The 16,355-nt window shown below is 30.4% G+C and overlaps 1 protein-coding gene across 1 annotated transcript; it reads left to right on the top strand.

Moving 5' to 3' along the window:
• Positions 1-13,364: 13,364 nt before the first annotated feature.
• LOC114740207 (disease resistance protein RML1B-like) lies at positions 13,365-15,182 on the top strand. Its single transcript, XM_028928324.1, has 3 exons — positions 13,365-14,010; positions 14,142-14,740; positions 15,082-15,182. The coding sequence occupies exons 1-3, from the start codon at positions 13,417-13,419 to the stop codon at positions 15,173-15,175; spliced, it is 1,287 nt and encodes a 428-aa protein (XP_028784157.1). The 5' UTR covers positions 13,365-13,416; the 3' UTR covers positions 15,176-15,182.
• The last annotated feature ends 1,173 nt before the right edge of the window (positions 15,183-16,355 follow it).

Raw genomic sequence — 16,355 nt, 5'->3', positions numbered from 1 at the left:
AAAAGATTTGATTCTGTTTTTTTTGTTTGGGGGGGGGGGGGGGAAGCAGATTGAAGCCAATGAAATACCAGCAAATGCTAAATGTCATAAGAACTCTACGTTCTTAAGGCTTTGTTTGATTTGTGTTCAAAGGAAAGACTTTTATTGAGAAGGAATTGGGGGGGGGGGAATATTTTGCAAAATAATGTTTGGTATAATGGAAATTAAGAAAATTGTGGGGATAAATAAAATGTAAAAGATCAAAATACCCTCGAATATATATATGTATAAAAGAAACCTCTTTTTGTATTGTGTGATTTTGCAATTTTCATGATAAATAAAAAAGTATAGAAAAAAAAATTCAGGGGTACTCCAAATACCTCAAAAGTGTTTTTAAAAAATACTTTTTTCACAAATTGAAACAAACTCATCCACGTATTTATTTTGTATATTATAAAATGACATATTTATTTCATCCGAATACTATACAGCCAGAAGGTAGGATGAACTCCTTCTCTATGAAAAAGCATATATACCTGCACTGAGTTCTTTTCTCCTAGAAGGCCATGAAAGAAAAAAGTAAGGTTAACTTCAAAAACCAATGGATACATATTTTCATAATATCAATAATCATAACAGATTTAAGCCCACCACCATCACAAACAAAATTAAATAATAAAAAAACTATATCTTATAATTAAAACCAAAGATACTACATCCGGTCTTTAATATAAAAGTAAATTGACTAATTTGTAATAAATAGTTGTTATCTTTTCTAAAATATTCTTGCTAATCAAGTGTATTGGTTAAAACTACTATTATTACAAGGACTATCTTTGAAAAAATAAATAAATATGAAAGACAAAATATATTGGGATCTTATATTTAGAATAAAAATAAAAATCAAATGAGTTCTTATATTAAGGACCAGAAGAAATACTACATTTCAAGATGTAATTCTCATGGAACTTGGGTGGCCATGGGGCTTTAAGGCCTTTAATGTGCCCCTGAAGTCCCAATGTTTGAAATGTTTCTCTTTTTTTTTTTTTGGTTCCTTTTAATACTTAGATTCTACATAAATGAGTAATAGTTTGATATCTTATTTTTAATTTTTTTATTTTTCAAAGAAAAATACGCCAAATTGTGTAGTTTTGATTTATTTTCAAAAAATATAAAAATTCAAAATTGCACCACATCATTCCCATAAAATATCAAAATGTTATTAATTATATGTAAAATCTAATGATCAAAAGAAAGAAGAAGAAAATTTTAAAAATTGAACTATTACAAAGAGTATTAGGGAGTCTTAAAGAAAGGCGTTCACCAAAAAAAAAAAAAGGCACATTAGAGACCTCCACCCGTAATCATAGACCAAACAACCAAAATTCATATAAAAGACCATTGTTGGACCTGCTTGACTAGCAATCACAACGTTTATAGCATTTGTCTTTCCTTTACTTGAAGGAATATAATGCTTCAACCCAACCATCTTTACAGTGGTGATCCAATAATCAATTGATAGTTTAGTTAAAATGGCATTTTTGATTTCTTGCTTTAAAAACAAACGCTAGTTTCTTACATTTATTTATTATTTTGTGAGACCTAATCGATACTCTATTTTCTTATAGAGGGTGTACTTATAATTTTCAAGTTTTATTTATAAATTTTTTTACCAACATTCAAATTTATTGAAGTTTAACAGCAATATTCTTCAAATTTCAGGATTTCAAATGTGACACTACATGATTTAAAGTGATTAATATGCTTGAAAAAATATTTTAAGACCTTAACCTATTAACAAAAAAAAAATTACACCTTAACTTTATATCTATACATCAAACACACTATTATGAGTTGTTTAACCCTATAAAAGCCTATGTAATACGAGCTTTTAACTCCTTTTTTTTTTTGGGTAACGTTCTAACACCCCGTTTAATGGGGTGTGTATATATATACATATATATATATATATATATTGCCTGAGTTTAATGTGGTATATACGAGACATTAAATTAGCGTTTCTTTAAAACTTTACTTATGATTTGTAGAAAATTCAGCAACTACCATATCACACCTTTCTTCAAGCGAACTTAAGGTCGAGAACTTACTCAGAATGCTATCAAGATGTTGCTTTCATATTCAGAAGTATAATAAGTCAATTTATAACATTTAACACAAGTTTTTAGCCCAACACGTGTTTTTTTCCCCTTTTTTTTAATAAGCAGAACCCTACACTTACTTTAGTTTTTATTTGTAGTATTTCTTCATATAGCATAAAAAGTTCAATCACTATATAGTGACTAGTTAAATTAGTTAAATTGATATATTTGCTTATGTCATCAAAAAAGAAAATTCATACATATGCTCAAGATATAAGATTATAAAAAGTTTCTTTGTAAGTAATATTGAAAGTTTTTTTTTTGTGACATTTCTATCATTTAAGATCACTATTTTCAAAATATTCAGAGCATCATTGCTCTTAAATGTTCTATAGGTGCTCTTGTAACATGTTTTACTAATATAATCACAATTAACCATATGTCATTACAAAGATCAATTGACTTCACTTAATATTGTTATGTATAAACATGACTGAAGCACTCAATTTTGGTAGAAGACTAGGTATCCACTTATATATATATAAATAGTTATTTAATTTTTAGATTTTTTTTTCTCAATTTGAGATTTAAGATACACCTGTATAATTTAATTTGACAACTGCCATCAACAATGTAAATTAGAAATCATTATTGGATGGGACCTGTGTTTATTTTTTCTTAGTTATTGCTTCATGTTCTAAATGTAAGATCCTACATGTATATTTAAAATAAAAAATGAGATCATATATTATGGTTATTTGATTTTTAGGTTATTCTTAATTTAAAATTTAAATTATTTATTCAAGATTTTTATTCTGAATCTAAAATGTAAAATAAATATTAAATATTTTGGTTGTAAATATAATAATGAACTCTAAGCATTAAAAATTTGAAGAAACAACATTGCATGCAAGTCTCTTTAAATGCTATTAACTTATTTTTCTCTCTCTAACTATGAGTAAATATATTTTATGATGAAAATAATGATTTAAATAAGAAAACTTAGGTCAAAAGCATCCATTCCCATATCACAGTTAACGTAGTTCCTTGGACCTTGTGTTCGCTCTCATCTCAATATTAGTTAAACCACGACCCTAACCACAAAGCATAAATATCGGATATAGGTTACATAAATATGATAATAAATTGAATATAAATAAAAAATCTTTATAGTTTTTATTTATTTCTAAAACCAGCCGTGTTAACCAATTTTGTTTATGGCCAAAAAAAATAATCTACATACACAGATAATTATAATTCTAAATTCTTGTATTTGTTTTATTCAAAATTAAAAATTTTAATATATAAATATTAAACAACTGAACGCTTCCCAATTATTTATCACCAATATCTATTTTATTTTATTAGTTACATTATAATAGTTTAAAGAATCTAAACTCACTTCCATGCAAAATTAATACTAAATAATACTAAGAAATTAATGCAAAATTGAAAATATGTACTCCACATCATGGCCAGTATAATCGAATTTGAAATCCCACATAATCTCCATGTTCTTAAATTGAAATCGAAATTACATAACCACCCAAAACTACTTGTATAAATAAATAATTACTTCCATCCGATATACGTGCCATGATTTGTGATGATAGGGAGGAATTAGAATTAGAAACTTTTATATGGAATATAAGGTGACTTATGTGTATGGATGTGTCACGAATTTTGTTTACGTAAAAAATAGAAAAATAATGCACTACTCAACATTTTAGATCCATGTTTTCAATCACGGCAAGTGAGCTAGTTAATGGGCATACAAATAAGCCAACATTCCATGATATCCCTTACGAATAGCACCCTATATATACAAAGTCTATAAAAGAATCACAGGGGATGGAATCTCTCAATTCTCATATAGTTTCTTCTACTCACACATAACAATAGGCAATAGATAACGTGATAGACCTACCTCTCACAAGTATAGATTCAAACTGCCTCACCAAACTCACTTGTGTCTCCGTCGTTCAAGTATTCAATGATGCTCAATATACACGAGGGTAAAACAAAACCCTCAACTTTATTCTAATGGACAGGGAGGTATGGCTTTGCTTATTTATGTTCGCATTCATACTTTTATAATCTTGTAATATTTATGATGTCTATATTTCACAGTTAACAAAAATCCAGGCCGTTGTCATTGAGAAAGATATGCTAAACAAATTCCGGATGACTGTTAGAGAGGGAGAATGCTACTACTTTGAGGGATTTAACGCAATTAGTAGTTACTACTACAATCATTTTATGCCTTGTGATCACCCTTATGTTATCACATTTCACAGATTTACCCAAGTCATCATATATGAAGGAAGTGATATCCCACGGAACGTATATGACACCTTGCCTCTTTATAAGATAGTCAAAGAAGAACCATCCAATAATATCTTAAGAGGTAACTGTAAAATTTTCATCAATTTACTTTGTTTGTAATCAACAATATCTTATGAACTATAAGATAGTTAGCAATTCGTGCAAAATGTAGATGTTGTTGGGTTGATTAATGACTGTGGACGATTTAAGCTTTATGAGACGAGGAATACGTTCAAGATAGCTTTGAAGGTAAATCTCTTAGATCTCAGGTAGGAAATCCCAGCCTACTTTACCTTGTTTATCATGCTATCATATTTAAATAAATTGCATTATTTATATCTCATCTTGAAATGGATTTCTTTTTATTTTTATGTAAGAAATTAATGAAGAATTTGTGTAAAGCATATCATATATAGCAAATATTTCATATTTTAAGACCATTCATCTAAATCCAAGGGTCAGCACAAGCCTAAAAACCAATAAATATAAGTTTTTTTTTAATAATATATCCTGCTCATCATTTTAAGTTTAAGCACTACATATCCCTTCTAAGGACCCTACCAAAATTATGTACATATTCAAATAACTATAAGCATGATAGAGTTTCCATAAATCAACCAAAAAGATGTGCTGCAGAAGTAGTTTATTATATAAAACCTCAAGTAAAATAACAATTGACTAAATAAAATAAATAGTGGTAGTATCATTATTCAAATTAAGCACATACATTTTCCACAAGCTCTAATGCTAGATCCTTGGCTGGGTCATCTAGATAATACATTGAACCAATCAAATTGCTATGAACACCTTCCAGGACAATCTGAACCTGCACATGACCACATAGAATTCAGAAAATTGGTAGAAGTTCACAAAGAAATGTAATCTTATAGAAGCAGGCTACTCACAATTCAGAAAAATGGTCCTTCGTGATCTTCAATAGAAGGTGAAATAGATAGATATTTAGCAGGAGGTACATTAACTATATCAGTAGTCACTAAATCCATTTGGCTGGAAATGTATTAACAGGGACTTGTGCATCGCAGGATTTGATGTGAAAATTAGGTATCTCTATAGCATTTTTCTAACTAAAGCTGCAAATGCAAATATAATTAGCATTAATAAAATGTACGATAATTAAAACCAAATAGTTGTTATCATTTTACATTATGTTCCTTTGTTGAACTGTGCTCAAAACCTTATATATTGTACCTACAAATTAGATGAAAGAAAGAAAATATGCTATACATTAGCAACATGTTTAAGTGGCCTATCCTTGCATAGAGAGAAAGTCAAACCTGGCCATCTGCTCCAATAAATTCAGTATCCATAACATTACAAGTGGTGCCTCTGATGGGGCCGCCTATTGTTCATTCCTCACCAATTAGTGCATTCAAAATACTACTTTTGTACAATTGATATCGCAGGAACATAATTTTCTTCATCAAGATTCTCTGATTCCAATAGATAGCACTGATGATAGATAATCAATTAAAAATAACCCCTTAAATAGATGTATAGTGCCTACTTTTGGGCATAATGAACTTAATCTATCTTGCATCTAAACATATGCCTAAACTATTGATATCATGTTCTGCTCACCAGCTCCACCTATCACTAATTTTTTTTCAATGTTAATAATATAACAACAATAAAGATACACTCACCTTGATGCACCCTTCCTCTTTGAATTTATAATTCCTAGAAACCTTTAGTTCAAATCCATTAAGGCTAGCTTAGGAGGCGTGGGAGGGATCTAGGTAATGGTATGGGCGATCAAATTTTCTATATGTAAAAAGAAATTTGGACCTCTGCAGATGAAATATCTCTATTAAATTGAATAGCCTAAATATTAATATTTATATATATCATTTTTGTATTTTTATCTTCAAAAAAAATTATGACATAAAGTAAAAATAATTTTTCACAATAATGTTTAAAGAGTGATACATAAATATTAAAAAAAGATAAAGAATAGTGTTATCTGAACAAATCAAATTTACAACAGTACCAACAATGGCAATATGTTCTGAGAATCTAGTTTGTTTTTATTAGTACCTTTCTATCATTTGTTGGTATCGTTTAGTATGCTAAGAAGTAATTAATGGAAGGGAAATAAAGAGAGAGTTTGAACTCGCTGACCTTTGAATGTGTCTCATAATTTATATATGCCTACATAAATAGCTACATATCTTTGTGACTTTGAAAATATATTCAACAATTCACAACTTGATTCTGTGTATTTAAACTCTTGTTTAAACCATTTTAGCAAGATGAATGGGTACACTGAAATGAGAGTAAAAAGGTTCCTTTTTGTTTTGTCAAAGAAGAAATTAAAGCTACTTGATCTCCAAGGGTTTGCTCTTTTTTCTCTATAAATAAAAATACTGATTCAAATAAAAGCAAGTCAAAATTGTAATGGGACCAAACAGGGCATCAAAGGTCCTCAAAATATGTTGATATGTTTTCAGTTTGCAAGGGGTTCTTAAAAGCCCAGAAAGTTTAAAGCTTCCACCAAAGTTCTATTATAATCCTACAAAGATAACCCACAAGATAATCTGTCCAGCTTATGTTCTCAAAAGTTTTGTATTTCTTTTAATTCTGCTTGAATTAATCTTTAAAATTGTAATTCTTGAAAAATGGAATTTGTTTTCAAGGAGTTATTTGGATATTCAAGTCCTCTTTATAGACGACTAAAATGAATTTAGCCTAAAAAATTTACCTTAAGATAGATGTTTATTGCTGGGTTGAGATCATCATGCTGTAACCCTTGCAATATCTTGAAGAGCTTCAGCAAGGGCCACAAATTTTGATACTGGCAAATTATCATGCCTTACAACCACCTGAAGATATGATTCAATGAGCTTCTCAACACGTATAATTGATCTTAAGAAGTGGTTGTTATCTCCAGGATTAGGAGACATTCTTTTCCAAAGCTTCAAGCAACTTCTCAACATTGTTAAAACCAACTCCATTAATGATGCTGAAGCATAAGGCAAGTCACCCATAGTTGCTTTATCAAATTACAAGTTTGCTCATCTAATTAGTTTTGTCTAGGTGACATGGGAGACCCTGAATTGGTTCAAAATCCGAAGGAGTCTAAGCAAGAAATCAACTGAAACTGACCCTTTATCTACAAGAATCATGGTCACAATAGTTTCAAGAAAATACTGCGCCAATGTTCTTGAACTCTGAAGATTGAATACCTCACACGAACCCCTGCCACCATGAACACACGCCTCTGCAAACCGCCATCAATATCATCCCTTCCTCAATTGAATATGAAATGCACGAACTTGAGAATCTATCTCTGGCCTCACAAGAACTTGGGGGTAACTTCTCTAAACCATCTTCACACAATCGCTTCAAATAAAACCAAAACTCCACCATACTTGAGCCTACAAATGCATGAAACTGCCCACAATCGTAGACATGAAGCCCTCTCATTGGAGTGATCAACGTGGCACACTTAGGCTCTGTTTGGATAGCACCCCAAACCATGGTTTGGGGACCCAAACCATGGTTTGGGGAAAATGCTACCCAAACAGCCTCTCCAAAAACCAAAACCATGGTTTTGACTCCAAAACCATGGTTTTGGAAAAAGTAAAATTTTTTTGCTTTTGGAGAAAAAAGGGAGAGTGTGAGGGCCTATATGATATGTATCTTGTTATTTTTTTTATAAACATATTTTTTTATAAATATATTTAATCTTATATTTTATAAATATATATAGACATTAATTATTTATTAATTATATTATCTTATGTATTATTAATTATGTTGGTAAAAAACATATTATTAACAATTTTATTTCTTCAAATTAAAATATATCATAAAATCTTTTTTTCTGTAATTATCATATTAACTTATGTCTTTTTTTTAGTAATTTGTATATATAAAAAGTGCTTCTGATAACAACTATCCAAACACTCTCACTTCTCAGAATCACTTTTTTACAAAATCTATTCTTCACAGAATCTATTTTTTCCAGAATCTATTCTCCAGAATCACTTTTTCAAACCACGGTTTGGTTTCATCCAAACACACCCTTAGAAACATGACACTAATATTTATTTTAGAAATCTGCTGGTTTTATGAAATATTAATTTTAATTTTAATTTAAAATTTAAAATATTTATTAAATATAAATTAAGATTTGAAATATTAATTTGAAATTTGAAATACCAACTATCCTTAAAAAATTCCACCCAAAAACATAACAACGCAAGCATATAAGACTATTCAATTTCTTTTCCTTTGATTTTATATTTGAAAGATTATTAAATATAATTTAAAATAATATTAATTTGAACCCAAAGAGTAACCAATTGTCGCTTTTTAATGAAATATTAATTTTAATTCAAAATTTAAAATATCAATTAAATTGATTTAAAATATAAAATATTAATTTGAAATCAGAAAACTGCCCATAACACAGAAATATGGGACAATTTGGATAATTCTTTTAATTTAACAGCTGTAATATATTTGATAAACAAAAAATATTACTTCGCTTAATTGTAATTAAAAAAAAACTACCCATGTTCAACATTAAAATGGATAATTTTTTAGTTTAACAGCTATCATATATTCAAAAGACTGTCCACCTTCAAAATTACTTAAGATCAGGAAATTAAAAATAAAATTGTAACATGATATCAGAATTTTTTGAATATAAAAATTTATTCTGTTTATTTTTTAAGAAAGCCCATCATGTGGCATGATATAAGCATGATTTGCTCAAAAAACTGTTCACATTCACCTCTAAAAAGATAATGTTTTAATTTATGATCTACCATATATTTAGAAAACTACCCACATTCAAAATTACTTGTAATCAGAAATTAAAAATAAATTTGAAACATGGGATCTTAATTTTTTTGTTGTCATACATAACCAATTCTACAAATTGAATTCAATTTTGAAATTATTTATAATGAAATTGTCTTCCTTCCATAGTGCATGATCTTAAACGTAGGGCAACCAAGATATGCAGTGATCAAACAATTATTAAATGATTTATCAAATAGTAAAAGAGATTACTCTTTATTTCAAAACGATTAAAAAATTGATGCATTTATCTCCCTCTTCATTCTGCCACTTGTCGCACTTCTAGATGGCCTTGCAGAGACCCCTCCATTATAATAGTGTTCCCCACAATGTACATTCTAGTTTTTCCTTCCCGTGAAAATGAAAGAAACAAAAAGAAAAAATTTCACTCTAAACCTAAGTTTTTAATCATTGACTTGGTCAAACTGAGAGAAATAGACTTAGAATAAGAGCATACCCTTCATCCAGTAACTCTACATCAAGCCTAAACCGTGTGTGTCTATTGACATTGCATTCTTCTTTTTCTCCTACTTCAGTTAGTAACCCATGACATCTATAAGAGAAAATATAGAGTTAACTCATCACAAATAATTTTAACATAATAATCACATATCCAACACTTATATAATAGCCTACCAATTAGATATCGATCATTAAACTGATCAGATAATATTTCAGAGAATGAATGGAATGCAAAACCAAAGTTGTTCATTTTGCCATCATCCGCATATGGTTGAACAAAAGTAGAAAAGAATAAGGTTTGCTCGGTAGGGATGATCAATGGTTTGGTATGAGCCTGTATTGGGAAAAACATAAAAATATGACACTACATACGTTTTTCCCTCTTCAAAATTCTTGCGATGTCATGGAAGGAAGGCCGTCTTAATTGTAGCACGGATGTTGTGACCTTGTAAGAAAATAACTCTTAGAACATAAGAAGTAACATGCCTAAACTAATCAGTAAAACACTTACATCCTCATCCCTGAGAATCATTTCCATAGATGATATCTATTCATGAGAGTAGCATCCAGGCATAGTCCATAATCGAACCACACGAACTTTGATTCTCCAATTTTGTCTGTATGGGTTAATAGTACGAACTGAACTGGATGCAGAAGCCATGTGAACACTTGGAGAAAACAGATGGTGCGGTAACAACAGGAGTAATTTACTAATAGGAATAAATCTATAGGCTTCCACTCTTTATATAGGAAAAAATTCATCTACGGTTACAATAAGAAAATGAACGTTACGGGTGATGCCCGTGTGTTATGTAGCAACAGTTGACACCCATAATACATAGCGATTACAGAGAACAAAATATGTCATAGTTGTGCTCATAGTGGGCAGCAGATTTTCAGATAGTGGGGCGCAAAACAAAAATATAACTAAGCTAAAGAATGCCTAATAAATGCAGCGATATTTTTTTAACATATACAAGCACACCTCTCTTACATATCTTGAGTTAATATATATATATATATATAGAAAGTTTTAAGTATAAAACACTATTACCTATAAGGATTTTTTATTGTCATATATATATATATATAAGGGAATAAATTAATATCTTAATAACCAGTTTTATTTTTATCATTTAAAAATAATATGAACTCCAAACCCCTTAATCAGCTATTAACTTGGAGAGTGGCTATTGCCCATTATGAAAAAACTGTCCATGGCCTTTCACAATGAAAACATGGGTAACCGTCAGAAGCGCACACACTAAAGCCGGACCATCAGAGACAAGATTACAAGCTCCCCCACTTACCACCTTCAAGCCCATTATAATATGTATTGATTGAAATTCGTGGCATATATATCGGACATAAAAATATCAACGGCCTCTGAAACATCAATCAGGGGTCCACTCAAAACAATATTGAAACAAAATAATGAAGAAAATTTGAATTTTGAAATTCTTCATATGGGATAAATAGTAGGATAATAATCAACATTTTATTTTTTGCATGTATATCCGTTGTTATTCTCCAAAACAAAGTTGTTAATTAGATATTTATTTCAATCAGGACAAATAAATTTAATAATTAATTAGTTCAAAACTAACATAATTATTCCCCGTAAAAAATAACAGCGGTGACATATTTTTGGGGGAAAAAATAAAACATGCTAAATCAAATTCTTTAAGTTACCAACAACCACAATTTTCGGAAAAACCTAGCTAAATCAAAATACTTAGAAACAAAATGTTGGGTAACTGAAATCTGCAGTTAACAACAAATTAATATTGGCTGATTTATTATATTGCAAAAGAGAGGACTAATTATTTAAAAACGAATAAAAAAGTAAGGTATTTATCTCCTCCCTCATTGTGCCACTTGTCGCACTTCTAGATGGCCTTGCGGAGGCCCCTCCCTTATAATAGTAATGGGAGGTGTGGTTGAAGATGAAAGATATCACAATGTAGGAGGTTGTGATTAGTTGGAGGTGGGATATTTTTGTTTTTGTAGTGTGAATGGTTATCTCTCATTTGTAATGCATGGTGCTGGTTACGATGGGAAAGGGGTAGGAGTGTAGTAGTTTGGCAAAGTGTAGGTGGGATAATGGCCGTTAGTTTGACCGTGAAGGTTAAGGTGTTGCCGCGGAAGGAGGGAATAACGATGCCATGATTTTGGGTATTGAAGTCGTCAAGCCCTAAAGTGAAGTTGTGAAACCCTAAAGTGATGTTGGGAAGACAGGAGGTCACAGGTTTTTAATTTGGTATGTAAATGATTGAGTTGATGGAATAAATATGTAAATATTTATTAGTGAAGCTAAGGTACTGACTAAACATAAATTTTTGCTGCAGATTAGTATGAAAAATGGATTTCAATAACCGAAGAAGCTGTGGGAAGGAGTTGTTCTGTTACATGTACGTTGATAGATATTTTGAAGCAAATGGTGAAGGGATAGTTAAATATATTAAAGGGAGTGTAAGGGTAACCAATATAAAAGAATGGATAACAGTAGATGAGTTGTGTGGAACAATTTCACAATGGATAGGCAATGATGGTAGTAGATATGACATTAAGTATAAAGTTAAATTTGATGAGAGTCCATTGATTGATCTTTGTGATGATGGTGATATTTGCAACTTGTTTAGATATAATGACAGCAGTGGTCATGTGTATGTAGGAGGGAAAGGGAATGATAGGGAACTTAGAGCAAGGAATGATCCAGATGTGTAAGTGGTTATGTTTTCCAATTGAATCTTGTTATTTACTAATATATTATTGGTAATTCGTATAGAAATGTTGTAACCAAGCTAATGGTGTTGCAGTCCTAAATTGTAATTAGTAAATGCAAGCATGTTATTGAACATAGTAGACATGTCATTTTCATTTGTAAACTTGTCTCTTAGAAATGCAAACCTGTTATTAGACATAAGTAGTGGTTTCCATATATAGACTTGTAATTCAACGTATTGAAGTTGTAATTATTATATACGGACTTGTTATTTAGATCTGCAGATGTTATTTTACTAACCAGTAGTTTCTATATAGAGACTCATTATGTGAGTAACTCAAGTTGTAATTACCACATGTGGACTTGTTATTTTAGCAACGAATAGTTTATAGATGTAGTCCTTTCAGCTTGGAGGTATCGTTCGAGGTAGATTTTTCATCCTTTATCTTAAAAACACGATTCTTTGTCAAAGCCCCGTTTCCTACTTTTATGAAATCAGCACACTCAACTACCTCCTAATCAATAAGGATTCTCACTTCTAAGAATTACTCAATTATTTATTATCCTACACGGATTCAAGTTATATTAATTTTTCTTTTGCGAAGATCCTTTCCCTTTTATTTGTATTTGATCAAATATAAAGAAATAGATTTCATTCAAACATTTTTAATTTGATAGTATCTTGGTAATCAACATTTCATTTCATTCCAATCCTTGATAAGAACCAAACCTGCTGAATCTCTTATTGGTTACAGTTAATTAAGTAGTCTAGTATTTGTTTTGCAGAGATTTGAATATTTGACGTATTTCGACTTCTCAAAGTGTGAATTCATAATTGAAGTCCCTGACATGTCTCAGTTTCAAAATTTAAAAACATTGAGCTTTCGTGAATGTCGCAGTCTGATGAAAGTTCATGATTCTGTGGGATCTCTCTCCAAGCTAGTGAAATTAGACGTTCTTGAATGCATCAAACTCACAAGCTTTCCACATGAAATCAAGATGCCATCTCTTCAAGAGTTTAATATTAGTGATTGCAAGAGTCTTGAATACTTCCCAAAAGTCGTGGGAAACATGGATCCACTGATGTATATTAATGCAGAAGGCAGTGCTATTAATGAGCTCCCATCATCTATTGGAAATCTTCCAAGGCTTCGTTCTTTAAATTTAAGATCTTGCAGAAATCTTAGAGGGCTTCCAAACAGCTTATTGACATTACATAATCTTGGAGTGCTTCTATTAGGAGACATAAAACCTCATGGAAGAAAATCTTTGAAGAAATTAATGCAAGAGAGCCAACCACCGACTATTAGCTGCACGAATTTAGATCGCTTGGAACTCCAAAATTGTGGTCTATTGGATGATCTTCACCTAATTCTGAAATGTTTTCGAAATGTGAGATACTTAAATCTATCAAGGAATGATTTTGTATCCCTTCCCGAGTGCATTAAGGAGTGTGCTTATTTGGAGAGACTAGATCTGAGTGCCTGCAAGAGGCTAAGAGACATACCAGAGTTACCATTAACTCTGCAGAGCATAGCTGCAGATAAGTGCATGTCATTAACTTTGGAGTCGATACGTCATTTATGGTCTCAGGTTTTTTCTCATTCTTTTTATATAGATTTCCTTATTCACTTGCTATTTTATAGATTTCTCTTTCAAATGTGTATTCTCTCATTCAAATCAGTAAGTAAATGCCTTTGGTTGCTACTGTTTTGATGAATCAGGCAAAAGAGGGCTTTCGCGTGGAAATCGTTATGCCAGCAATATCATTTCCTGATTGGTTACACTTTTGTTGTAAAGGTGGCAAATTGTCTTTTCGTGTCCGTGGAAATTTCCCACATGTCCTCATCGCATACAAGACAGGGAAGGCAAACACAAGTGGGATATACACATTAGAAGTTTTTATGAGGATCAATGGTAGTAAAAAAATGCCATGGGTACAAAGTGATCGTGATGCAAGAGAAAAGGGTCGTTTTGTGCTTTCTGTAGGATATCAAGCTCATGTATTCTTCTATGATCTACTAAGTGATTTTAGTGAAGAAGAGTTGGAGGAGCTTAATAAGTTTTTGGATTTGGAATGGAATGATGTGGACATACAAGTTACGTCTGACTCACCAGCTGATATGTCCATAATTAACTGTGGTATTTATGTCAATAAGCAACAGACAAGTATGGAAAATGTTCAGTTCAAGTCTCCTTTGCGTTCCATGAATGCTTCAAGAGCTTCGCTAAAACGAAGAGCAGTAGCTTCTCATCCCAACGAACCACCCAAGAAGCACTTGAGAAGGTTCAAAGAGAAGATCAATTGCACAAGAAGGACAAGGTGAACCTGTACTTCCTCTTATTGTTAATTGTTGTCTCATGGTTTTTTATTACTATATCTGATCGTTATAAGAGATAATTAACTGATATGGGTAAAGTAAGGAAGTCAAATAAATGAGCTAATTATAACAAATATAATATGGTTTACTTAAAATAGTCCAGTACGTTAGATTATATATCAAAATTTGCAAGTTAGGTGAATTAATTTATAAAAAAAGAGATAAATACGAAACATAAGATGAACTGAGGTTTTATATTTATGACAAAATCTAACCCATAATTGGTTCTTATATTAAAGATCGGAGAAGTACTTTTAATTTTTTTCTACTTTGTGTATTGTAGGCAACCTAAGCCACACCGAATTTTCCATTCGCAGTGCAAGAGAAGGATGTTTTTTCCTATGTCTAAGCATCTTTTGAGAGCTTTGTATTCTTAGGTATCAAATATTATAATTGGTAGTCAATTGTTAGTTAATTAGGATTTGTGTATAACGTGACGGTTAATTCTAACGCGACGATTAATTTTGTTTTTAATGCATTATCATAATAAATTGGTTGTGTATGTAGTATGTTTACGATGTGAATTTTATGGTATTTCTTGAGTTGAAAAATAAGCCAGTGCACAGCATGTAAAACATTCTCTCTCCGTTTTTTTTAACCATTATCTAATTATAAAATTTGAAAAATAAATCATACATGTTATTTATGGTATGTGAATATTCTGATTTTTTTGTAACTTCTATTATACATAGTTTTATACATATATTAATAGATTTTCGGTATATTGATAATATTGACAACGATGAAGAGATAATGTTTTAAAAAGTTAAAAAAAGACAGGGTGATATTAATCTTAATATATGAGATTTAATGTTGTTAAAATATAATGCGTGTCTATATAAGATTTGAACCTTCCCAAGCAAATGTGGTCACAAAAAAGGCACAAGTAATGCAAACATCTACCAATTTATTATTTCCTTCAGCAATTCTTCTTCCACCAGAAAAGCATCACATTCTTCCAAATCCAAATTGAAATTATTCAGATTCCAACGATTTCTAAATTTTTTTGCCAACTCTAGCAATGTGTAAAGCACAATTAGAGGTTGGTCTAGCAGAAGAAGGTATTAGTTGTTCACAACTTGACAAATTAATATTAAAATATTTATTAGGAGAAGTGCTTATATCTAATGTCTCATAATATTTCGAACATAATTACTTTTAAGAGTAAAATATATTTACCACTCCTCTATTTTACTTAAATTACGAAAATCTCTCTTATATTTTGAAAATGTTTATAAACTTCCCTTCAAATTAAAATATATGTTACAGAAACCTCCCTTATGTTGTTAAGATTTAATTTCCATCTATCCAACCATTAGTTGATCGTTAAGTTTGACTTTTAAATTTTTATTTTGATCAAATTATCCATCTTTAACATAAATGTTATTTAAACAGTTATATCTATAAAAAAATAATTTGTGATACAACAAAAAATAATTATAATACATGTATTTTCAAAATTTTTAATGTTATAAAATTTTTAATTTCAATTATATTATAGAATTATACAATTTTAGTTTCTCATGAAATATTGAAACTTAAGATTTTTTTTTTAAA

This window comes from Neltuma alba, unplaced genomic scaffold (genome assembly GCF_004799145.2).
Source record: "Neltuma alba isolate B1F8T4 unplaced genomic scaffold, ASM479914v2 tig00003082_pilon, whole genome shotgun sequence".
Taxonomy (NCBI): Eukaryota; Viridiplantae; Streptophyta; class Magnoliopsida; order Fabales; family Fabaceae; genus Neltuma; species Neltuma alba.
Note: the sequence above shows the minus strand (reverse complement) of the source record. Positions and strands in the feature narration are given on the sequence as shown.

Excerpts from the sequence above, each read along its gene's own strand:
- LOC114740207 (XM_028928324.1), top strand. The coding sequence starts at position 13,417 with ATGCCATCTCTTCAAGAGTTTAATATTAGTGATTGCAAGAGTCTTGAA. Across the intron at positions 14,011-14,141 it reads TACGTCATTTATGGTCTCAG|GCAAAAGAGGGCTTTCGCGT; the intron begins GTTTTTTCTCAT and ends TTGATGAATCAG. Across the intron at positions 14,741-15,081 it reads AATTGCACAAGAAGGACAAG|GCAACCTAAGCCACACCGAA; the intron begins GTGAACCTGTAC and ends TGTGTATTGTAG.